Source organism: Chionomys nivalis, chromosome 7 (assembly GCF_950005125.1).
Source record: "Chionomys nivalis chromosome 7, mChiNiv1.1, whole genome shotgun sequence".
Lineage (NCBI taxonomy): Eukaryota > Metazoa > Chordata > Mammalia > Rodentia > Cricetidae > Chionomys > Chionomys nivalis.
This window is the reverse complement of record NC_080092.1, coordinates 46692255-46717970: the sequence shown is the minus strand read 5'-3', so window position 1 is coordinate 46717970 and position 25716 is coordinate 46692255. Positions and strand designations below refer to the sequence as shown.

The 25716-nt window shown below is 44.7% G+C and overlaps 1 protein-coding gene across 4 annotated transcripts in view; it reads left to right on the top strand.

Annotated features, from left to right (window-relative positions):
- Arhgap44 (Rho GTPase activating protein 44) overlaps positions 1-25716 on the top strand; it is a 150804-nt gene that overhangs the window by 68501 nt on the left and 56587 nt on the right. For all 4 annotated transcript variants that reach the window (XM_057775761.1, XM_057775759.1, XM_057775758.1 and 1 more), the window contains exons 2-4: positions 10735-10774; positions 11616-11720; positions 19459-19535. In XM_057775761.1, coding sequence (XP_057631744.1) covers positions 10735-10774; positions 11616-11720; positions 19459-19535 — 222 coding nt within the window. The remainder of the gene's footprint in view (positions 1-10734; positions 10775-11615; positions 11721-19458; positions 19536-25716) is intronic.

The window sequence follows — 25716 nt, the reverse complement described above, 5'->3', positions numbered from 1 at the left end:
AAATTAAAAGAAAATCAAAAAGTCATGACTTGTACCCAATGTCACTTATACAGTGCCTGTCACCATGGTGATTCATCCGTTGAACGTGGTGGAGAGGGCTTGGGCTGGGTATCAAGTGATGTTTGTCTTGCATGTAGGAAGTTGAGGCTGAGACCCAGCTTTACACAGCCTAATGCTGGCCTCTTTGTTGGGGCACAGCGCCTCCTGTTGTTCACTGGAGCCTGGGGTGCAGCAGCACTCCCCTTGGCTATCTGGCCTTCATCTCTTCCAATTCCCATAGGCCTTTTCCTCAAGCACTCAGGCATGCTCCACAATTCTTAAAACCCCATCTGACCTTCACATTAGTTTCTCAGCCCCAGCTTCTAGGAACAAACTCGAGCAGAGTGTCTCTAGTAAAGGGGCATGCTTGCTGTACTGTCCTAGCTGCACAGCTCCAGGTCTTGGTCCTAATGCTTTCCTTTAGTCTGCCTGATGCAAGCTAGAGTCATCACTATGGGCAGCTGCCAGCGCTGCCAGCAAACTGGTTGTATTGCTCTTCCTGGGCAGGGACTGTGATGGTGCAAGGTGAGGCTCTGCTAGCATGGGTCCTAGGTAACCTCTGTGACCCTTTGCTTCTGAATGCAGTGTCCCTCTAGTGCTTACTATGCTGACTGCCAGCCCAGAGCTCTTGGTCTCAAGTAGGCACAGAAGGTTGGCATTCTCTGCCATGGCTGGCCCTCTAGCTCCCGGCCTTTGGGATCTAGCCACTCTGCAGAAGCCTCCAGCGGTGTCTCCTTGATATTGCTGCTGTGTTTGCTTCCCTATCTACCGCAATAGTGGTTTAATGATGGCACAGCTTCATTCTCTGTGCCTTCTTCTAAAGATGGATGTTAAAAGTGGGGAAGACAGCTTAACATAACCTGTGATTGGCCCTAATGCTGCGGCGCCAGGGGCCAGCTGAGCAAGGAGCAGCAACTTGCCTACATCATCTAGAGAAGGATGTTTGCTAATCAGAATACACTCTTTGCTTTGTTCAGGCTAATCTCAACAGGCCCTCTGCTGGCAACCAGGAGAACTGCTACTACTCAGGAAGTGGACATGAATCATCTAGACATATATGATTAAAAAAAAATTTTTTTTAAAGTTTAATCCAAGCTGTTTTAATTCCTGTGACTGCGCTAAGGCCTCCAGGAGCCAGAATTATGCCCTGGCAGCAAGCATCTGTGAAAGTCATGCAGCTTCCTTGGGGCATCTTGGAGTGCAGAGCCGCCATGCTGCCATGAGGGCAGTCTGACCTTTGCTTGACTGATGGCGTTAGTCAGATGGGAGTAAGTCAAACACTGTTGATTAAATAACTCATTTCCTCCCCTTACCTCCTTGATGATCTTAGATGACAGTGCTTCTGCCATCCACCAATGAGAGTGGGTCCCTTCCCAGGGGGTATCCAGTGGCCACATCAATCTCATCAATCAATATCTCTGATGAACATAGCTACAAAAATTCTCGAAAAATACTTACACACTAAGTTCAGGAACACAGCAAAAGACTAGCAACCACCATCAGGGTGGCTTCATCCCACAGATGCAAAGATGACTTAACACAATTAAACTGGTTATCTTTCAATAGCGTTATTTAGTCTCCATGAGTTTGTGTACTTTCTATCTTTTCTGTTGCTGTTGAAATCCAGCTTACTCATCCATGGACTCATAGACTATGGGATGTGATTCCATTTTTCTAATATTGGTTGAGGTTTGATTTGCTTCCTAAGACGTGGTCAGTTTGGGAGAAATTTCCATCCAATGCTGAGAAGAATGTGTGTGCTCCAGTGTTTGGATAGACCATTCTGTAGTTGTCTGTGAAGTCTACTTGAGTAATTATGTCATTTAAGGCGAGAGTTGCTCTGTTTTGTTTTGTTTCTTTCAAATGACCGTGGCTTTCATAGTCTTTGTTGAAAGATCATCTGTTAGTCTGCTGAGTCTGCATTTATGTGTGACTTGATCTTTTTCTCTTGTAGCTGCCAATATCTTTTCTTTGTTCTGTACATTTAGTAATTTGACTATTATATAACATAGAAATAGGTTTTTTTTTTTTTGGTCCTATTTGGTGTACTATGTACCTCTTGAATAGTTACAGACATCTCTTTCATTAGATTATGGATTTATTCTTCTATTCATCCAAGGTTTCCTCCTCTATATTCAGTTTTGGTCATTTTATAGTGTCCTGGAGTTTCTGTATGTTCTCTCTCTCTCTCTCTCTCTCTCTCTCTCTCTCTCTCTCTCTCTCTCTCTCTCTCTCTCTCTCTCTCTGGTCCCTAACTGTAGAGGGGGAACCTGGAGGGCTGCTGCAGGAATGGGTGGAATGTGTAGTCTAAGTCCTCATGTGAAGGGATGTGGAGGTTGGGCTGCAGGGCTTTGGAATTGACCTTCTGTGTTTCGGGTCTCTACCTGAAGTCAGGATGGAGTATAAACAGTGGGATAGGTAGAGTTGGGCACCTGGGGTCTTCATCTGGAAATGAGATCCTGGAGGATGGTTTGCACTGATGGGTGGAGTTGGCCGTGTAAATCTAGGATCTTTACCGGGATGTGGGCAGAGGTATATTGTGAGACTGAGTGGAGTTGGAAGCATATGTATAGTCCCTACCTGGAGGGACTTGAGAGTGTGGGCACAGGACACTCAGTTCTTAGACATCCTCATTGGGGTGTGTGGAATTGATGATGAGAATCTGAGGTACCTGCTGGAGACAGGGACCACCAGGTAGATCATAGAGATCTGTGAAATTATTTTTAGAAATCCTTATTAATATTTTAAAAGATGTTTTGTGTGTGTATGTATGAGTGTGGTGTGTTCACACACGCGTCTCCCTGTGCAGTGGTGGGTGTGGGGTTTCCTGATCATGAGCTACTATTTCTTTGAGACAAAGTCACTGAACCCATAGCTGGTGCCCTGTAAGAAGAGTGGTCCCCTACTTCATGTCCTCCCAGCACTAGGGTTATATGAGCACACAGCCATGCCCAGCTTCTTGTTGCAGCTGCTGGAATCTGAACTCAGGTCTTCATGCTTGTATAGTAAGTGTTCTTACCCACAGAGCCATCTCCTGCATTAGTAAGGACTCGCTGAAGGAACAGAGCTGATAGAATGAATATATAGATTGGCTTACAAGATGTGGTCTGGGAAGTCCAACAACGGCTATCTCTTACTGGAGAGGCCAAGAATCTGGTTCATTCCATGAGGACAGATGTGTCGGCATTCCTAGTCTAGTTTAGAAGACCTGGGAAATTCCTGGAGAGCTGCTGGTCTTCAGTCTCCATCAGACGCTTGAAGAAGCCAGTTCTAAAAACATCAAAGGAATAGTATAGCATCAGGATCGTGACGTTGTGAGTGAGGGTGAGGTCAAGAAGGCAAAGAGCAAATTTCCTTCTTTCAAGTCCTTTTATCTAACCTGCCTTCAGCAGGTCCTATCCATGTTTAGGGTGGGTCTTCCCACTTTAAATAACATGATACAAGAGTATCTGGTAACCTGTGCATTAGTTAATTCAAGATACCATAAAATTGGCAACCAGGATTAGCTCTTACACCTCCAATAACATTCATGCCACTGCCACACCAATGGGTGCATTACGCCTGGAAGGTCGTTATCGCAGCATGCGAGGTCCACTGCAGGTTAGGGTCATTGGTGACTTTTATCCCGCAGTAGCCCACATAGTGTATTTTAGCCATGAAAGCTAGTGACCAGGGTAAAAATTTCCAGGTCAGTTCCAACTTGACTTTTCTATGTCTTGCAACTGACGAGTTTAGAAACAAGGCTTTACCATCTCATTATGTCAGTCAGCCAAGGAAAATGGCAATAGCTTGCATTGTTTAGAAGGCTCCTGGAGCCTTGATCTTAGTTACTGTTCTCTTGCTGTGAAGTGGCACCTTGATCAAGGCAACTCCTAGAAAAGAAAGCATTTAGCTGGAGGTTTGCTTCCAGTTTGGGATGTTTCTCCAAGATGATTCCATCAGGAAGCAGACAGGCATGGTACTGAGCAGTAGGTAAGAGCTTTATGTCCTGATCTGCATGCACTAGGCAGAGGCTGGGCCTGGTGTAAGCTGACCCCCAGTGCCACACCTTCTCCACCAAGACCAGGACACACTTCCTAATCCTTCCCAAGCAGTTCCACTAACTGGGGAGCCAAATATTTAAACATGTGAACCTGAGGCCCCTAAGAGAGACATACATGGATCTAAACTTCATGGAATGTAGAAAATGACAAAATCCCGAGTAAATTGGGAGCATGGGGACCATGGGAGAGGGTAGAAGGGGAGGAAAGAGGCAGGGAGGGGAGCAGAGAAAATATATAGCTCGATAAATACAATAAAAAAATACAAAAAAACCAAAGTAGTGGGTTTTCATATAGTTTTTCAGAAACCCTTAATTTTGGTTGCCCCCATTTCCTTCAATCTTTCCTATCCCCAGTCTCCTCTTCCTTTCTCTCTCCCATCTCCTTCACATCCCCCTTAAACCTTTCTATCCCCAACAATCACATCTGTTCTGTCATCTTTGCCCTCATTTTTTTGTGCTGTTTAAGTTTACTTTAAACCAATTTAACTTCAAATATGTCTAGTTAGGTATTTCCATTTTAGATTTTAAAATCTATTTTAAGAGCAGACATGCCTATACTCCCCTAGTAGTAAAATAGGAACATCAGAACTCAAGGTCATCCTCAGCTACATTGGCGGTGTGTCTCAAGGGCAAGTAAATAAATAAACATATAAATCTTTGGTTTCCATTGTGCATCATTGAATAAAAGAATCTGTCTGCTTCTCAATTACACAAGAATACTTTTAACATTCTGCCAGGAATAAGGTGTATAACTACTTTTTAAAAGCCAAAGATTTTCCTTTTCCTATTTTTCATGAATATGCATTAGATTGTGTTAAATATTTCTCATTTATGAGATAGTCTTGGTTTTGACAATTAATTAAGCAGTGTGATTAATTACACTAGAGATTCTTGAGGTTAGACTATGTGTGCCTTCTGACAGCTAATCTAACTTGTTTGCAGTGTGCCTGTTTATGTTACAGTGTCATTACCTAGATAAAATTCATATTTTTCCTTGTAGTGCCCTTTTCCAGTTTGAGATTTGTGATTTAAATGAGAAATGTTCCCCCACCAGTTCCTGAGTTTGAACACTTGTTCCCCAACTTGGTGTTGTTATTTGGGGAAGGTGAGGAACCTTCAGGAGGTGGGACTGACTAAAAGAGATGGTTCCCTAGGGACAGGCCTTCAGGTTTTAATGCCAGGCTCCCACCTCCTGTCTATGTTGTTTCCTGACTGCAGATCCTGTGAGCAGCTGCCTCACACTCCCAGCTCCCTGTCTTCCTTGTCATGCAGTTGGGATTTAATAGCAGTAACTAATAGGAAAATGAACTGATACTTGTTTTTATTCTTTTCCTATTATTATTGAAATAGTTCGTGAACATTTGGAGAGCCATTTTAAAGATGGCTTGACCTTCTGTTTTTCTTTGGGAAAGATGTTTAATGGCTGTCTGAATGGCTTTCTGTGTTGGTAGGACTGTTCATGCTTTCTATTGACTCTTGAGTCAGTTTTAATTTACTTTTGTTTTTTAAGCCTTTGGTCCAGTTTGTCTGAATTTGTGAGTTTGGTCATTCTAGACTCTCATTTATCGTTTAACATTTGTGACATTTTTGTGTGTTCTATTTTCTTTTTTGTCCTTTCTCTCATTTTTCTTTACCAAGTGAATCTTGTAAAGATTTGCTTTTTTGTTAGTCCCTTCGAAGAGTTAGTTTATGTGGGCTTTTCCAATCTAATTTCTTCTTTGCTGTTGTTTATTCTGTTTGAGTAGCATTGCATATGCAGCTGAGAGTGTGTACTTTAAGTGCCACTTTGCTGATATGATTAATGTATTTTGTTTCTTAATTCTAAATATTTTAATTTTTTAAAACACAAATTATTTTAGACTTATGCACTATTTAGAGGTGTTTTCAAATTTGCAGTTCAGGGGAAGCGGGATGGACAGGGCTTGTATCACAGACTGGCTTCCAGCTTCCTTGGGTAGCTGAGGATAACCTTGAATTTATCATCTTTCTCTGTCTTCCCACTCACTGCGGGGATTACAGGTGTGCGCCACCACTCCCAGTGTCAAGGATGGAACCCAGGGCTTTGTGCATGTAAGCCAAACACTCTAGCAACTGAGCTGTAGCCCAAGCAAATGTATTTCCTTTCTCGTTTCACCTTGCTCTTTATCGCAATATAAAGTATTGGGGTAGAGATCATTGCCTGGCCTTTCACATCTGTTGAGAATTGTTTCACAGGCTCATCAGCTGGGGTATCTGGAAACAAATTCTTGCCCTCAGGAGCAGAGCGCCTCCCCTTTACCACCAGAGATTATGTATACCTGTCAGATACATCCTGTTGCTTTAAGGTTTCAAGCCCCCTATATCTTCTCTGTCTCTCTGTAAGAGAACGGTGATGCCTGTTGTTATCCCAACATGTTTATACCTTCCCAAAGTTTTATCAGGTCTGACTTGTTTATTTTCTGATCCTTAGAAGTGAATTATAATTTTTTATCATTGCATTGCAATCTTCTCTCCTAAAATCAATATGATTAATTAAAAATAACTGGAGATGCAGCTCAGAAAGAATATGCTTGTCTAGCATGGCTGAAACCTCGACTCCCATCAGCAGCTCTGCAGATAAACAGCAAAGGGAAATTTGCTTGCTATTCCTTCCTGAGTCTGGTATTTTAGAAGTGACTTTGTGTGTGTGAGTGTGTGTGTGTGGTTGTTGTTGGTGGTGCTGCTGTTATTGTTGTTGTTTTCCCTTTTCTTCTCAAGTTTCTTCTTCCTGTTAGATCTTTTCTGAGTAGCACTGAGCTGTCTTTGAGCTAGATTTTTTAAAATCTAGGCTGTGCATCTTTGGATTCTTCCCCTAACCCCACTTGCTACCTGTGGCAGGTGAAGGCGCTGGCCCTACTCTGTACCAGCTACAGCACACAGGAGAATAGAATCTGCACCCCACACTAGAACTGACCCTGTTGTTGGGGTCACAGGTGAGCCAACCCTGGGGGCAGGAGAGCTGACCTCCACCACCTGTTATGCCCCCTCCATCACTCAGGAGAGAGGACACTGCACTTTACCTAGCAAAACTCATATTGCCCTTGGCCCTGGCAATATGAGTGAGGGGGACCTAGATCTGAGGGCCTCAGAGCAAGAGAACTGGCCCCCTCCTTGCTGCAGACCCCTTTGGGTGAGCTAGCTGAGACCCTGCTGGAGAGCTTATCTGGCTAGTGATGATGAGGGAAAGCTAATGGGCTGACCAACTCAGGCCCAGAACCAGAACTTTGAGTTGTCCCACCCCAGCATCCACTGAATCTAGGAACTGTTGGAGCAAGTGAAGGGGGCAAACCTACAGATCCAAAACAACAGAATCTCCATGACCCAGACAACAGGATAAAAGACAATGCGATCTTTGAGTTTTTAACTGGAGTGTTTCATCCGAGTGTGTTTTCCGATATATTAGATATCACGTGACATATATAACTTTTGCTTTATTTTTCTATTTTCCTTCACAGCTGTTGTTTTCCTTTGTTTCAATGTTAAGCTTTACTCTAGTTATTTTTTAGTTACGTAGCCTCTGGTAGATCCATATCCTACTTCTTCCCTAGCAGGGATGCTCTTGAATGTTCATCGTGTCTCAGTTTAATTAAGAGAATCAAGGTGATCGATCACTTCAGCCTTGCTGAAGAATGATGCCTGGAACTTAGAAATTTGCCCAGTTACTTCTCCTCCTGGACTTCTGGGATATTGTCTGGTATCACTTTCATGTTTAAAGAGATTTCTTCTTTGCTTTTAAAACTTACTTTAAGTATGCTGCCTTGGTAGTATGTGAGTCTTAATGCATATGCTGATCTATGTAGCCATCACTGCCAACAAAATTCCACACTCTTATCTCATAGCTGGGTGGAGATAAAGGCAGGTGTATCTTGGTGAGTTCAAGGCCAGCCTGGTCTCCACAGCAAGATTCAGGCTAGTCAGAGGTACAAAGGAACTCTGTCTCAAACAAAACAAAACAAACAGACAAACCCCCCAAACTTTCCCATGCTGCCCCGTCACAGGCAAACCTGCCCCAGCCCCATCCCAGGAGTTATCATCAAAGCTGTTGTTCCCAGCCTTGAAATTGAGTTTTTCCCAGAATGCTCTCTGTAAGTAGAGTCATTGTCTGTGTAACCCGTTATGATTGGTTTTTGTGCATAGAGGATATGCTTTGACCTTGAACTGAGTGTTGGCACGTGTCAGCATTCCACCCCTGTGGCTGGGTAGCATTCTTCAATAGAAATGTTCTGAAACCTTGTCACCTGCTGGAGAACAGAAAGATTGTTCCAGATTTAGAGCATTCATAGGTGTGTTTATGTGTGTAGGATGTGTGAAGATCATTTCTCTGAAGCACCACTGCCAGGTCACATGGCAAGTGTATATTCAGTTTTATAAGGAACTGCCATTGATTCTTCACTGGCTTGAGCTGTTCTATCATGCCCATTCCTCTAGCAACTCGTGGGCTTTTCAAGGTCAGATTCTTTAGAGCTTGAAGTGTGTGTGTGTGTGTGTGTGTGTGTGGGGTGACTGCTATCTGCTATCTTTCTTGGTCATATTTTATTTATTATTTTTGTCTCTCTTTTTTTCAGTAGCAGGGGTAGAAACCCAGGCTGCATGCCTGTCAGGCCAATGCTGTACCCCTGAACTATCGCCCCAACTCTGTGCTTATTTTATTAGAATTTTTTCTTATTACTAACTTGGGCAGTTTTATATATAATTTCCATATCATTCCTTTATCATGTGATGTACAAAATATTTCTCTCTGGGTTTCCTTTTATCTCTTAAACTTTTCATTTCACTAGAAGTCTAACGTACCAATTCTTTCTTTTATGCAGAATGCTTTTCATGTTGTCCCTGAGAACCCACAGCTCTAATGAAGGTCACTATAATCCTTCCTGTACTTGAAAGCTCCATATTTTTATGTTCTATTGAAACCTATGATCTATTGTGATTAATTTGTATAGATTGCACAGAGCCAGGGTCCGCACCTTTGCATATTGTGTTCCGTGACAGTTTGTTAGATTCTTTCTTCTCCTGGAATAGTCTTTGTTCCTTTTTCAAGATTACTTGGTCATGAGTCTGGATCTATTTCTGGCTGGTACATTCTCTCCTTTTGCCAATGCCATCCTCCTGATTATTTAATTTTAAAATCTGATCATGTGACTGCTATAACTTAATTTTCTTTCTAGGGATGCAGTATTCATTTCCCCTTTTATGCATGTCACTGTCATGTTGGAGTTGGTTTCTCTATCTCTACCGCCAGTCCTGCTGTAGCTCCAGGGTTGCATCCCATCTGAGGTCAGTTTACGGAGGAATTGGTACCTTCACTCCGTTGCGTTCTCTAGTTCACAGACATCCTATGTCTCTCCACTTGACTTAGATATTCTGTGAATTTCTTCATAAGCACTCTGTAGTTTGCTGGTGTGTCGGTTACATTTCTGTTGCTGTGATAAAACACCGTGGCCAAAGTAACTTATAGAAAATTGTGTCTGTGCTTATGGTTCCGGAGTGTTAGAGTCCATGATGGCTCAGCGAAGATGTGGTGGTAGGAGGAGGAAGCTGAGGTCGGAGAAGATCACATGTTGATCTGCGAGTATGAAGCAGAGAGAGAAAAATGTCACAAGTTTTAAGCTCTCCAAGCCTGCCTCCAGGGACATACTTCCTGTGGCAAGAGCGTACCTCCCAAACATACCCAACAGTACCACCAGTGAGGATTGATGAAACATCTGAGCTTATGCAGGCTCTTTATAAGTTTTGATAGACTGACACCAAAGAATTTAATCTTTTGGAACCGTTACTAAGAGTATTTTCAAGGGTCTGTTACTAGTATGTGGAGAGAGTTTATGTTTTGTATATTCCTCTTATTTAATACAGTCTTGGTTATGTTATGGGTTTTTGTTTTTGGACAGGGTCTCACTATGTAGTCTTGGCTGACCTACAATTCTGTGTAGATAAGACTGACCTCAAACTCAGAGATACGCTTGCCTCTGCCTCCTGAGTGCAGGATTAAAGGCATGTGCCACCATACCTGACTTGCTGATTTTTTTGATGGGAAGGCATCTCATTTTCTTGTCTTTTCTTCTGCATTGATCATGCCAGCTGCAATTAGGGACCTAAGACTTGAAAGTCCAGCCATGGCCAGAGTCTCTACATTCATTGCTAGGATTCAGTACCGGTTTTGTATTTGCTGTTTATGAATTGCACCATTGGATCCTACTATTTTTGTTTGTTTTTAGGGGCAAGCTGAATGCATGGGTGTGACAGCCTTCTTAAGAAAAAATAGTAGAAACTGTTTGTTGTCCTCGATACAGGTCCAAGTCTGTGGTGGGGCACTACAGAGAACCTTGAGCATTATGCTTTGCTGGCATACTAGTTTGTGTTTCTGGATGATTCTAGAATTGTCTATATCTTCTCCTATTAAGAGTTTCTGGTACTCTTGTCTGTTTCACTGGAGTTGCTGGAGAAACAGTGGGATTTGTCCATTGTGTTCTTACCTAAGTCTGTATATAGGTATGTGTGTATGCACTAACATTTACATAGGAATGTGTATGTATTAGCATATGTATATATAAATGTGTATTAACATGTGTACATCTGTATGTGTGTATGTATAAATGTATGCACGCATTTGCTGACCCTTTTCTCCATCTTCCCTCTAGGGCAGAGAAGACTGAAGTTCTGAGCGAAGACCTTCTCCAGGTGGGTTGCCACTTACCTTGCCTGCCAGATCCTGAAGATGTTTTCCTCTGAAATGGAGCCATTTCTCTGTTTAGTTTCCATGCCTCTGCTGCTTCCCTAGAAACTATTAGGAGTTGAAACTCTGTTGTTTCTAACAGTGCTTTCCATTTTGGCTCCCCAGAGATGCAAGCTCACATCCATGGTTTTAACCAGCTGCATATTAAAAATACTTGGGTAAACTGCTTCTGTACTGAGCATGTGCAGACTTTCCTTCCTGCCATTCCCTAAATAAGTCAGTGTTGTAGCTGTTGTCAAGGGGTTTACATTGTATAAAGCATAGTGAGTAACCCAGAGTCGATTTCAGATACACCAGGGGAGGTCTGTGGGTCGTATGCAAATATGTTTATTTAAGCATATTTGTGGCTTGGTGTTTGAGGGTCTCCTGGTGCCAGTCTCCCCAAGGTACTGACTTAGATAAGATTCTTGGGGGAAAGATTCACAGAGTACCAGGTGTAACGGCGTAAATGAATGCAGACAGATTGTAAAAATATATACAGCTTTAATGGGGAAATAGACTTACAGAACCACAGGTTCCCGCGGAGAACAGGAAAACAGAAGAAGGGGCGGCTGGGAGCACTGCCGGCAGATTTATATGTAAACATTAGCCCGAGGCGAACACGCCCCCTAACGGGCGGGGCTTATCCCTACAACCAGGGGTGCACCCAGGCTGTGGTCACCCCACCCTCGCTTCAGCTCTCCAACACAGGGCATTTTCTGCCCAGAAATCCTTGCTTTTCTGGTAACAGGTCACTATTGTCCACTCCTGCCCTCTGTCTCACTGTGCCTCCCACTGTCTGTGCAGGTAGAGAAGCGCCTAGAACTGGTGAAACAAGTGTCCCACAGCACACACAAGAAGCTCACCGCGTGTCTACAGGGCCAGCAGGGAGCAGAGGCCGACAAGCGCTCGGTAAGTGCCCTCTGCTGAGCCCAGGCAGCTTAGATCCTGTGTAGCTTAGATCCTGTGTCCTGACACCCAGCATCCCACCCCCAGGGCATTGCTTGCTGAGGCTATTCTTGTGTCTGAAGCTCAACCAAGCAAGCCTCAGTGCTTGTTTCTGCTGTGAGGGAGTTTTTGCTCTTTAACCCTGCCTGAAGTATCACCCTCACCAACCAAGCTGAGGCCCCCTTCATAGGGCAGATACCCCCAGGATGTCAGGACCATGCTTAAGTGGTTGAGAGCCTACCTCTGAGGGAGAGTTCCCCTGCATGGACACCTTTCATTGATTCAGCTCCATCATGGATTATATTTACCTTAGTCATATCCATGGTCCACGGAAGACAGTCTACCTTGACTTCCGAGGTTTCCAGGGACCTAGAAAAACCCTTGAAAGTTGTTTTCACTGTAATGAGGTGACAGAATGCCTGCTGGGTAAAGCTACTTCGATGCCTTTCTTTTGAACTGATTTCAGTAACAGTAAGCATTGTGAATACCCTGGTACTTAGCAGTGAGTGGTATAAATATCTTTTTCTTGTCTTTCCTTTTCATCCCTTCCTCCTTCAGTTCCACAAAAGAGCAAAAGATACTTTTGTGTGTGTATGTGTGTGTGTGCGCGCGCGCGCATGCATGTGTATATGCATGCATATGTATGTGCATGTATGTTTGGGGGAGTTCATATTGGGAGTGGTGCTTATGTACTTTAGGTATTGTTCCTTAGAAACCATTCAACCATTTTCTCTTTTTTTTTCTTTGTTTGTTTGAGACAAAAGACTTTTCCTGGTTTGAAACTTACCAAGTAGGCCAGGCTTACTGGCCATCAAACCCCAGGGGTTTGCCTATCTCTGCCTTCCTAGCACTGGGATTATAAGCATGCACCACCACACCTGACTTTTATTTGAAAAAGAAAAAAAAAAAGGTTCTGGGAATTGAACTCAGGGCCTTGTGTTTGCAAGGCAAACACTTACTGGAGCTATGTTGTTTTATTATGGGTATTTTGCAATCTAGGATGGTATTAGTTAGTATTAATTTGTCAGCTTGACAACATCTAGAATAATCTGGGAGATGGGTGGGCATGCTTGTGGGGGCTATCTTAATTCTACAGAGGTGGGAAGACCTGCCCACCATGGAAGGCACCATCCTCTAGGTGAGCTCATGGGCTATAAATGCAGCAGCAGCATGCATTGCTGCCTATTCCTGACTGTGGTAACCCTGTGCCCAGCTACTTCAAGCTTCTGATGTGGACTTTCCTGCGGTGATGAACTATAAATGCCCCGGAACTGAGAGCCAAATAAACCCTTTCTCTCTTAAACTGTTTGTCAGAGTGGTTCTCACTGCTCTAGGAGCGGTGTCTAAGACAGATGGCCTTCCTCCCGTTCCTCCTCCTTAAATTTCCATCTGTGTTTGGTGTCTGTTGGATTAGTTGTGCTGGCTTTTGTTTGCTGGGGTGTCCTGGGGCCCCTGCTTATGTTAGCCATGGCTGTTGAGAGTCACAGAATGAGTGCCCTGGACTGAATGAGTGTGCCCTATGTTTCCTTCAGTCTCTGCACAAATGCCAACACCAGCCACGATTGCTCAGCCCTCACTCTTTTTTCTTTCTTGTCCCAAATACTTAGTGTTTTGGATTTCAAATATTTAGAATTTTGGAATATCTGTGAGCCCACAGGTAACCTGGGGCTCAGACATAAGTGTAACATGAATTCATTTGTTTCGTGCCATCTACTCACACAGCCTGAAGATGATACTATTTAATATTTTGGTGCATCTCTGTTTTTACTGCAAGCTGTCACATGTGGCCGGGTGTGGAATTTTCACTGGTGGCAACTGGTCAGTGCTCAGAATGTTTCAGATTTTGGAGCACTTTTGGGTTTTAGGGATTGCAGATTGGGGATACTCAAACTCTATTTTCCTTTTTTTTTCCTCATTTTTTTTATTCTTTTTTAATTAAAATTTCCAACTGCTCCCCGTTTCCCATTTCCCTCCCCCTCTTCCCACATAATGCCCCCTCCCCCCGCTCCCCTCCCCCATCCCCACTCCTCTTCTCCTCCCCCCAGTCCATTCCCCCTCCCTCTCGATACTGAAGAGCAGTCCAAATTCCCTGCCCTACAGGAAGACCAAGGTCCTCCCACTTCTATCTAGGTCCAGGAAGGTGAGCATCCAAACAGGCTAAGCTCCCACAAAGCCAGATCATGTATTAGGATCGAAACCTAGTGCCATTGTCCTTGGCTTCTCATCAGCCTTCATTGTCCGCCATGTTCAGAGAGTCCAGTTTCAACCCATGCTTATTCAGTCCCAGTCCAGCTGGCCTTGGAGAGCTCCCAATAGATCAGTTCCACTCTATTTTCAATAAGAATCCCTTGTGTGTGATATAAGTAAAACCTCAGCTCTGGAAAATATCTTTAGACATAATCACGCATGTGTCAGGAATTCCAGTAGGGTGGCCCCAAGCAGTCCTAAAGAGGAGCTTGCAAAATACCTTTGGATGTGAACTCCCTTGACCCATGGTGGTCTAATATGTTACTTGGGTTGCTGTTCCAGATAGGGACCTGGAGCTCAGGCAACCTTTGACCAACATCCTTTCTTTTGCTGCAGTATAACTGATTCCAAGTGCAGTATATTTTTCTGTCAAGAGTCTCATTTGACGGTCAAGTGGGATGACACGCACCTGTAACCTCCACACTCTGGAGGTAGAAGAAGGATCATGAGCTCCAGGCTAGCCTTGGCTACATAGTCAGTTTGGAGTCCGACTGGCTATGGGAGACCCTGTTGAAAAACAAAACAAAATGGAAGAGTTTAACTTTAATGTTACTGTGGGAGGCTTGAAACCAGCCTTGGAGGTTGACAGCAAAATGACACCAACATAACTTCCTGGACGAAGACAGAATTACCTAATGTGTGGAGTTTTAGCTGGGATGGGAGTTCTGCCAATTTTATCCAGTTAGCAGACATTGACTTATTCCTAGAGCCTTTGAGGTACGTCCTAGCCAACAGATCTGAAGGCAGGTGCATGGGTGAAGGGTTGTCACTCAGCCCCTGGGAGCAGGGGCCATCCGGGCTTCCTGGAGATGTACAGGGGCAGCACTGGGGGTGACTAGGAAGTGGAAGTGAAGGTGTGAACAGGAACCTTCATACAGTTGCTGAGGGGAAGGAGGGAGGCAGGTGGAGCACTTCTGGTTAGCTTGAGTAATTTCTGCAGGGTATGAAGTGCAAGGCTGTGCCTAGGTGACTGGCCCCTGCCTCCTAGTGGCATGACTGGATAGGTGGATCTTGGCCAGAAGAGTGCCTGGTGGAGCATGGCCACAGGATTGGTTGGTTTGCATGTGGGAAGTATATTCTGACTGCATTCTATGTTATGTCTAGGAATCAGTTAGGCCTTTCATGTTGTGTCTCATCTCCTTTAGCAATCGGTCCTGAAAGCTATGGCTTCTTAACCATAGGGCTGGGCAGTTTCCACTGCCTTGGTGGTGAGAAAAGCATCCTTATCTTGTGGTTGCTGAACTCGTCTGGATTCCCAGTGCAGGACGCAGAGGGGCCAGGATGTGTATCACATTCCCAGCTTGTATTTGTTAGTCCAGGCCAGTAGCTGGTTAGTCAGTAGTTGATAGGGGTCTGAGCTCTGCCTAGCTGATGAGAAGGTCACATACAACACGTAAATGGTGTCTCTCCCCTTTAACAAATATTTAGGGGAAAAAAAAAGAACAGATGTTTGAGATCCCATGTCTGTCATATAGGCTAGTGTATATGTCAAGAAGCACGTTCAGCTGGGCCTCTGTCCTGGAAGGTCCAGGTTAGAGACCAGCAGGTGCTATCATGGGCATCAAGTGCATGGCTTGTCTCTTAGCGCTACAGAGCAGATTACTAGGAATTCCACGGTAGGAAGTGGGCTTGAGATAGACACACACAGGAACATCAGACCAGAAGGATGCAGGGCCAGGGAAAAGTGAGACATCCCTCAGAAACAAAAGTGTGTTGAAAGCAAGTAAACCCCAGAGAAAGAGGAGGGAGGTAGCATAAGTGGGGGCTTGCAGGGGTTTGGGTTACACCTGACAAACTTGGACCTCATCCTTAAAAGGTATCCTGGCATCCCAGTTGCTCACCACAGTGGGCTTGGTAGAAGGGAGGCCGTGATTAGACACTTATGGCCTTGACCTAGATGAGATCCCAAAGAAGACGGGAACTGGAAAGGCCAGCAGGCCTAAAGGATGCTGCTGGCAGAGCACCCTGACTCTGCTTTGCATGAATAAGGAGTGCCTGAAAAGAGGGGCCTGGTTGACCCCTGACTCTTACAGCTGAGATCGTCACCCAGAGGGAAATAGGAGCCGAGAAGACTTGTGGACTCTGAGTCAGGAACCCAGAACCTGCAGTTTTGGAAGCCCTCCTGGGAGAGTCCAGCAAAGTTCTACCCACTGGCTCAGCCTCTATCCCAGATGGCATTCTTTATTTTTCCCTTTCTAGAACCCTCAGTCAGGCTTCCCGGAAGCCCTCCTGGCTCTTTCTCTGTGAATTTCTACTTCGCTGTGGCATGCACTGCTCTGGTCCCTGAGGTCATCATTCAATGGTGGTTCCCAGCACTCTCCTCCCTCTTCATATTCCATCTCCTGCTACCTCTCAGGCAGGTATTGAACATGGGCCTCAGATGAGGCCACTGTCCCTGCTGAGTCCCAACAAAGGGCTCTCCCGTCCACTGTGGAGCAGAGTTTGGACTCCGTCACGAGTCTTCTGTTCATGTTTCTGAGCTCAGCTCTTGCTCCATCTTCCTCTCATCCTTCTCCAACCGCCCTGATTTATTTTTGAGAGCTGCATCCCCGCCAGAGCTCTTGAGTTTGCTTTGGCCTCTGCGTACCGTTCTTTCCAAGTATTTTGGGCCAGTGACTTTTAGTCACTGCTCTTTCCAATCACCACCTTTATCATCAGAGACTCCAGCCACCCAGGGCACGGGCTTCCTCATCTCCCACAGCCCATCATTCTGCTTCATTTTCTTCATAGTGCATATTAGTGCCCGAAGCACCATGATCACTGATCTCTGTCACTGATAACCAAGCTCCATGAGAACAGGGGTCTGGTCTCCACCAGCTGTGTTCTCAGTGCCTAAAACAGGCCCTGCCACATGGTAGGCGGTGATAAAAATAGACTGATGTCAGGAACAGATAGTCCATGAGTATTTGAGGCACAGGATCTGCCTGACACACTAGCCCACCAATTTAAAATAAGAGGCATTTTAGTGAGAGGGCTCTGAAGTCAAGCCTGGAGTCTCCCATGAACTGAAGCTGCTGCTTCATTTCGCCTGACCTTGAGCGAGTGAGTGACTTCCTAAGCCTTAGCTCCTCCATTTGGGAAGTGGTGATAGCAGTGGTTTCTGACCCTGTGGGGTTATTTGTGAGTGTGACAAGGTAGCACTTATAAATGACTATAGTGTACTTAATGCTGCTGTGGCCTGAGCAAGACACCTTGGCTTTTCGGGGATTAAACCACAGAAGCTGCTTTGTAGGACAGAGAACTGGAGGAGAGTGGGAAGCAGTTTTCCTGGGTCACATGAAAGGATGCGAATACAGATATATGTGGAGGAACAGAGTATATAAGAGGGAGATTGTATACCCGAGCCATCTTACAAACCATGCCTCTTAAGCCCAGGGTAATTTTAGAAAGAACAGTCATTTCAGACACGACAGATTGATGCATCGAAACCTGGGACATTCTGTCTTTCCTCGTCTTATTCTGAAGTAGCAGGGGACAAGTTCACTTTAATAGCTCATCTTTGTCCCTGAAAACCACTGCCTGGCTTGAAGCCTGCTACAGAATCCATCCATTCAGCAAGGATCAGGACCAGCGTGGGGGTGGGCAGAGGGTGGGAGAAAGCAGCTAAGACCTGGGTGATGGATGGTCGGTAGGCATGAGTGACTACAGAAGCTGTTTCTGTGGAGTGCCTACCCTTGCTTTGGAATTTCCTTAGAAGTAGACATGAACCCTCTTGGGGTTACAGTCCACCAGCATCCATCCCACCTGCTGCCTTGAGGAAGGGCTCCCCTGTCCCTGTCTCTGTGGAGGTACCACCTATTTACTGCTTTCCTTGCCCCTGATGATTTCCTTCTGATTTCATGATTCCCAAAACATCTATGTGAGTAAAAATAACTGATTTTTTTTTTAACCACCCCTCCCCGCTTCTTCCTGACCCTCAGATTCACCTCTGTCTCTCTCCTGGAGGGACAGTTAAACCATTAGTAAAGGACTTACGTAAATACGTTGCCATTCACTCAGTGATTCCCCTGGTTATTAAAAGCCAAGGAGTCAGCTCTAGATGTGATGTTAGGGAGTGGTATGAAAGACATCTCGACATAAGCAGGAGGGCAGAATGATGTGTTGCTGACCGGCCTTGACACTGTGACAAACCATGTAACAGAAGCTACCGAAGGGAGGATGATTGTTTTGGCTCATGGTTTCAGGGGATATTGGTCTGTCGTGGGGAGAAAGTAGGACTGACAGCATTTTCTCAGATGTCAGAGAGAGGATCAGGATGCAGAGAGCTTGGGCTGGAACTGGGGCTGACCTGTAACTATCAAATGTGTATCCCTGGTGGACTGTCACCACCGTTACACCCACCATCCCGTGACCAAAAGGTTCCACAGTCTCCCAGAACAGCACCACCAGCTGGGACCAACTATTCACACACAGGGACCTGTGGGGAACATTTTGCAGTCAACTGTAGCATATGCTAATGTTTGTGAGGAATATGGTAAAAAGGAACATAGTGATGCAAGAGCAAGATAAGAAGTGCTTAGAATTTGAATAGATGGATGTGCAAGAAACTGGGCACCATCATGGCATCTGGTGAGGCTGAGGGATGTCTCTTCATGTGGATGGACAACATTCTCTCAGCCCATCGACATTTGAACTGTTTCTACCCTCTGGTTGTTATACGGAGGCTGCTAGTCACACTGATGAGTATGTGTTCAGATACTTGTTTGCACTTCAGAGATGCATGTATCCTGAGTGATTTAGTCTTTGGTTAGTATTTAAGCTACTATGAAATTTTGCCACAGTGAAGGACCATTTTAAATTTCCAATAGGAATGCCCTTCTAGGACTGGAGAAATGGCTCAGCAGTTAAAGGCGAGGCCCACAACCAAAAATATGAGAATGCCTTTCTTCACATGCTAAACTAGTGTTTATTTTCTATTTAAATAAGCGTTCAATAGAGCCATCCATGCGGGTGGGTGTGAGTGGTGGCTTGTTGTTTGGATGACTGATTGGGTTTCCTCGGTCTCTCATGAGCTGAGTTGCCTTTTCATGAGCTCGCTGGCTTTGCTGTGCACTGCAGTCGTATGCAAACCCTTTTCTCTGTTGAGTATGCGCTGTCTTGTTTAAACAATGGAGTGGGTAGACTCCAAGAAAATAGTGTTTGGGGAAAAGGAATGCATTGCTCAAACCTTCATGAACATGATTATGAAACAGTCCGTGTTTTTCCTTCCTGTTATCCCACTTTACCTTTGAACAGATGTTAGGCTGTTTCCAGAGTAGCACATTGATACTTTAACTTCCCACGCTTTTTCTTTTCACCTCTTAAGTCTGACATGTGTGAGCCCTTCGGGCTTAAACATGTTTTGAAGTCAGATGTTTCATAGCTGTTTTCATATAATAGCTTTTCAGGCCTTTGACTTTGTCCTTTCAGAGGACACGGATAGAAGTTCTCAGTGCCGCGTTTGCTTCCTTTGCAGAAAAAGTTGCCGTTGACAACACTGGCTCAGTGCTTGATGGAGGGCTCTGCCATCCTGGGAGACGACACGCTTCTCGGGTAAGGGATAGATTGTGTGTGTGTGTGTGTGTGTGTGTGTGTGTGAAATCTAGGTATGTCTCTATCTGTAACGCGGGGACTAAGACTCCTCATGGAGCACCAGCATCATCTGAATTCTAGGTGTGAAAGGAGAAGACTTTTCAATGAAAATCAGAATCCCCAGGCAAAGTGCTGTTGTCTGTGACATCAGGCAAGTCCCCGTGGGAAAGGGAACTTAAGCCTGGCAAAGGTCAGCGAGATCCCCAGGCTCAAGTGGAGCAAACAGGTGACTTCCATCAGGTGTCAGAACTTACGGGGTTCCCAGCAGGAGAAGCCGAGCTAATTTGGAGCTGAAATCATCAGAATGACTTCCACTCAGCAGCCAGTTCAGCACTCTAAGAAGCAAGAATAGCAGGACACAGAAAAGTACAAAACAGTAACTAGAGTGGAATTGTGTAATGAACCAAAGACAAAGTCATTGACAAAGAAACTAAATCATATGGGCAGATTTGAATAAAACAAACCAGTGAAACCCAGAACTCTTTAAGACTGAAAGTAGAGTGCTGGTAAACACTTAACTGAGCTGAAGTGGAGATTGTACACCAATGCAAAGTTGATGAACTTGGAAACAACACAACGACGTCCTAGCCAAAGCTGTGAGCCGTTACATTGCGAGGCAAGAGGGACTGTGCAGCCACTGGCTCTGCCTAGAGGGGGTTCCAAAGAAGGAAACGGGACGTTTGCAGTGGGTGATTCTCAGCTCTAGCTGGGAAGACGAACATCTCTAAAGGGGAGGAGATCTGTAGAAAGGAATGCAGGATTCAAAGCCAGCCAGAGGAAAAGAAGATCACCTACTGCAGGGCGCTAAACTGGTGACAGACTGCTCATGAGCCACATAAATGCCAGGGGATGGTAGAGGATGTGCTCAAGTACCAAGTGACAAGTGAAGAACGCTGGACTTTCATGCTAAATGAAGTCATTATCTAAGACTAAGGGGGAAATAAAGGGATTTTCAGGCAGAGAGTTAGTGCTTACAGAGTCACCATGAAGGGACAGATTGCATATCGAACAGACTGAAGTTTCCTGAAGTGAACTGTGTCCAGAGGGTAGCTGTGACGTGTGCACAGCATGGAAGAACGTGAGATTACTGCTGCAAGGGAGGAAAGGGTTTGTTGTCCCTCCAGCCTTTCTATAAGATTAACAGCTGGCAGCTCGCCAGGAGAGCAGCCCGTCTTCTCAGCACGTGTAGGGCATGCACGTGGGGCTCTTCAGCGATGAATAACCGGTGGTAGGACGTGGGTTTGCACAGCGTCTTGACAAGAGACTAACAGTTTGAGAAGCAATGACAAGACAAAGGGAGAGGAGTTTCTGGGGTGGCAAATTGTGGGAGGGGAAAGACATGGGGAGCTAACAGAAGCCAGGACCAGTTGGCAAAGATTTCAACTTGGGTTCCTGTGGCTCTGTTTTGGGGTCTGGAGGTGCCTGGTGATTAATTTTTGCTCTTCCAGGTAGAAGGGAGGAGGAAAATGTTTGTAAATCTATTTCTTGCATTTAGGTGGACAGTGGGGAGAAAGATCCCACTTTTGATATTTTTTTTTCTTATTTGCCTTCACCTCAGAATAATCCTTATGCCAAAGTGGCATGATTTGGGTGGCTTATTTACTATCTTTCACTATAAACAAAATACAAGCATTAAATTAAAAAAAAAACAACAGTGTAAGAATGATTAATTTGGTGGGTAATAGCCTGGTAAAACTCCATCATTAGATAGTAACAACAGGAGACACTGGGAGGAAGCACTGTCTTCAGATCTTGTGTGATTTGAAAGGAAAATAAGATATATTACCTTCAAATTTATGTGTGTTAGACAAGCAAAGAGAATAGGAAGCCTGGTGTGGTGGCTTACACCTGTGTTCTCAGAGCTCAGGAGACTGAGGCAGGAGGATTGATAAAAGTTGGAGGACAGTCTAAGCTAGCTAGTGAGTTCCAGACTTGGCTAGGCCACAGTGTGAGACCCTAGATATACCTATAGAAGAGATCCTGTCTTCTAGATGTCTTCTAGGTGACAACCTTGGAAAGAACTACCAACACACACAGGGACAGAAGTAGAACGTGTAATGTCTATCTTCCAAAGCAGCAGAAAGAGAAGAAATGACTAGAAGGAAAACAAAAAGGACTGGAAATGCAAACTGTCCACGGAGGAGACAGGGTGGCTAGGAGACAGTGGGTGAAGGCACTGTGGTTTGAGTGGAAAACAATCCACGTAGGTTCGCATGTGTGCACATTTGGTCCCCAGCTGGCGACTACAGGTTCGTGAATCTCCAGGAGGCAGGGTCTAACTAAAAGATGAGGTGCTGTCCTGGGAGGGCCTTGAGGTCTATAGCCTGCGCCCCTCTTGTCTGGCCTCTCTCCTGATTGTGCTGAGATATGAGCAAGTAGTTACTTGTGCTGTTTCTGCCAGAGAGCTGTCAGCTGCCTTCCTTCGCCACCACGATGGACTGCATCTCTTGCAACCCTACGTCAGAAGAAATCCTTCTTCCATTAAGTTGCTTCATGTCAGGTATTTGATCAAAGCAACGAGAAAAGTAACTAATAGAGAAGGTGATGGCCTCCACTGTGTCCCGAGTCATCACAGGTGGAAGTGGAATAAAGCAAACTTTTAAACATAGAACACTGTAGACACATGGACACACTCTGCACATCAGGGAGAAATACAGTGACACCACAGGGAGAGATACAGTGACACCACAGGGAATCCGATCTGGCTCCCTTCTAGAATCCACTGAAGTTAGAACACAGGCATTTTTGTTTTCCTTAAAGACAAATCCACAGTGCTGGCAAAAACAAGGAAAAGACACCAGTGCCATAACTGTGTGAGTTTCCAGGTATAACAATCACCAAGGACAGGCTGGATGAGGCTCAGTGTGCACACTTGCTTACCATACGGGAAGTCTCTGGTTTGAGACTATGGCACTCTAAAGAAAGAAATAACAAGCCAGGAACTTCTTGGGCACATCCCAGTACGATAACCCGACACCAGCAGTTGGCACACCAAGGTCTGGCATAAAGTACAGCGAGGAATTTTCTTAATGCTCAGGAATGATGGTACCAGGGTTTCCATTTGTGGGTCTTTGAGGTGGAATAGGTTATTAAAATAATGGGAGCGTAAATCTTTCAGGTACACATTAAATGCAAAGCTTTCACAGTCCACACCTGCAGGAGATTTCTCTTCCCCCCCCCCGCCCCCAGCATAGCTTTCCCTGGGAGATAAACAGAAACACTTTAAAGTACTGAACTCTGGGCACAGCAAGGTAGCAGTACCAGGCACTAGAGAGGAGGGTTGTGGGTTCCTGAACATAACAGATGTGACACACCTCGGCCTCATGGCTCCAAGTTTTACCCCTCCTGGGAAGGAAGTAGAAGCATCTTCCCTGGAGCACCAAGGAAGGGCCTAAGCCTGTGAGGATGTTAGGGTGGGAGAGTGCCCATGGTTCATTCTTCACCCTGCTCTCAGCTGCCTTGCCACCCTCTCAGGCTCCAAGCTTGCCATCCCCGCCCTTAAACAGAAGCAGGTACTAGATGTCCCCAAGCATCCAAGGGAAGTCTAACCTCCATCAATCCACGAGAGAAATATAATTGGAGAGAACTAGAGAGGGGCGGGGAGGAAAGATTGTAGATGAAGTGTTGGCAATGTTTTCAACTGGTAGGAGAAGGCAGGGGAATCAGAAGGATGTTGTTTACCAGGCAGGAACATTCAGAAATCAAAAGCAAATCTGATTTTTGAGAACGTGAAAACAAATGACTGTAGATGCAGAATTCTCGGTCAAAGATAATTTGGGGGAAACCAGCCAGAAAATCAGGCATGGAGACAAAGACATGGCAGAGAGACAAACTTGGAAAACCATTAGAGGGATGGCTCCAGAAGTCATGTTCAAGTAGCAGGAGTTTTCAGAAAGAGAGGAAGGAATTATGATGACAATAAACAGACATCATCCGAGAGCCTTTTCCAGATGGAAGGGCCTGAGTTCCAAACTTGAAAGGGCCTGCTGAGCTCCTAGAACAGTGGAAAAACCATTAATGTGAGCCTGAGGTTTGCGACCCGGAACAGCGGTGCCAGAAGACTGCACAAGCTCCTGGAAATAAGCCTTGTGCTCTCATGAAAAACCAGAAGTGTGACTCCCCCAGAGCCATCAAAAACAACGAAGGAAGCTGGCAAGTTAAAACAGCCTTCTAAACAGGAAAGAGAGCGTAGAGAGGGATGTGAGGACTGTGGCTTTAAACCATGACTTTGCTTCCCCAGAAGGGCAACATAAATAAATAGAGATGGATGTAGGGTGAAAGATGCAGGGCAGAGCCATGGCCAGCCCCAGAAGTAGTGGAGGAAGATCCCAGGAAGACAGTCGTGTCCTATGGATGGAAAGAGGCTGCTCCACGCTGCCATGTGTTCAGGGGAGATGAGTTCAAGAAAACGTAGCTCATACACATCCAGTGTTTAGTGCCCTGAGCCAATTGGAAAAGTAGCTGGTGTTTGGGGCTCAGTCAGATACACAGGAAGCAAGCAAACTGAACTGTGGTTCACTTTAGGGACGCTAAGTGAGTATGAGCTCGGTGCTCACTACACACTAGCTGTACAGCTTACCTCCAGCACGGGTGGAGTAGCCCCTCTTTCAAAAGCTTGAGACCAGTTTGTACAGTGTGGAATTTTCGTGGATTTAAAATACTTACATAGCCATCACCAGGTAAGTGTCTTTAACACAAAAATCTTAAATCTGAAATGTTTCAAAAACTCAGACTTTTAAACGTTTAAATTTGTTGGGGTTGTAGAGATGGCTCAGTGGTTAAGAGTCTTACCTGTTCTCCAGAGGATCTGGGACCAATTCCCAGCATCTATATGGCAGCTTACAACTGTCTGTAACTATAGTTCCTGGGAATCTGGTGCCCTCCTCTGGCCTCTACAGGCACTGCACATATGTCAGGAACAGAGCAGGAAAAAACTCAAGACATACCAAAAAATTGAAAGTTTGGATTTTTTTTTTTTTTGGATAGGAATGTACAAGAATGCTTGTAATATAGTCAGAATATAAACACTGAACATCTATTAAATGAAATAAGCATGAGGAAATGTGAGCCCAAATTAAATGATCATTTCCATAGCTGTGGGTTAACAGTTGATGCCTAATGTTTTAAAAATCAAGAAGTAGCATAAGGAATATGAAGGAAAGTACCAGAAAGTTTTGTTAAAAGTACCATTAAAAAGGTGCAAAGATAAAACCTTAAGCTGGGACTTGGCATGTATAGTAGCAAATTAGATTCCTTGTTCCATTTCCCTACAGATGTGTGACTATATAAAGAATTGTAAATAAATTCAAATAACTAAGTCCCAGTTCAGAAGTAGCCAAGCCTATGAGGGAAACTTCATGGACCAGGGTTTTTGGAGGGCCTGAGAGAGATGCCGTGCAGAGTCATCAGTTTGACAAGAATCAAGACTTTCATGCTGAGAATTGTTAGGGCCATAGAGCAATGAAAACTCTCAAACATGCAAAAAAAAGACTGCACATGCATATGTATGTATGAGGATATATTATATATGTATATACCATAGCAGTACATATGTGGTCCCTAAAAATTTTGATCTTGGGAAAGCTTCATACATGGAGGTAGACATACTCATTAAAAAGAACTATACATAACAAAATGATGAATTTTTCGTAAGTAAACATGGATAAGCCCTAAAACTAGCTACATATGAAAAGCAGGTAGAGCCGAGGAAGCTCAGTACTAGAGTTCTTGCTGGTCATGCCTAAGTCCCCGGGTTCAGTCCCTTCACTGCGGGGGGGGGGGGGGAGTTGGAGAAGCAATTTGTGCAAAAACCAATGGTGGAAACATTTTTAACTAAGTGGTAGCATCATATTATATGTGAGCGTATTAGAATAGAATATTCTATCAGCTGAGAATAAATTGTGTCTGCTAATGCTTTCATTGATATTTAAAAGTTACCCGAGTTTCAATTAACATGGTGCTGTGTAAAGAAGACAGCCATTTAGGGAAAACTAACATCTTTGAAACAATCTCCTTTTCTCAGAAAACAGATAAACTTTCTCTTGATTATGTCATCTGCTGTTGCAGTATTGAGCAACTCGTGGGGTGATTTTCTGGCTCTTTCCATGGCATAATGACTTAAGTACTGGTCATGTACTAAGTA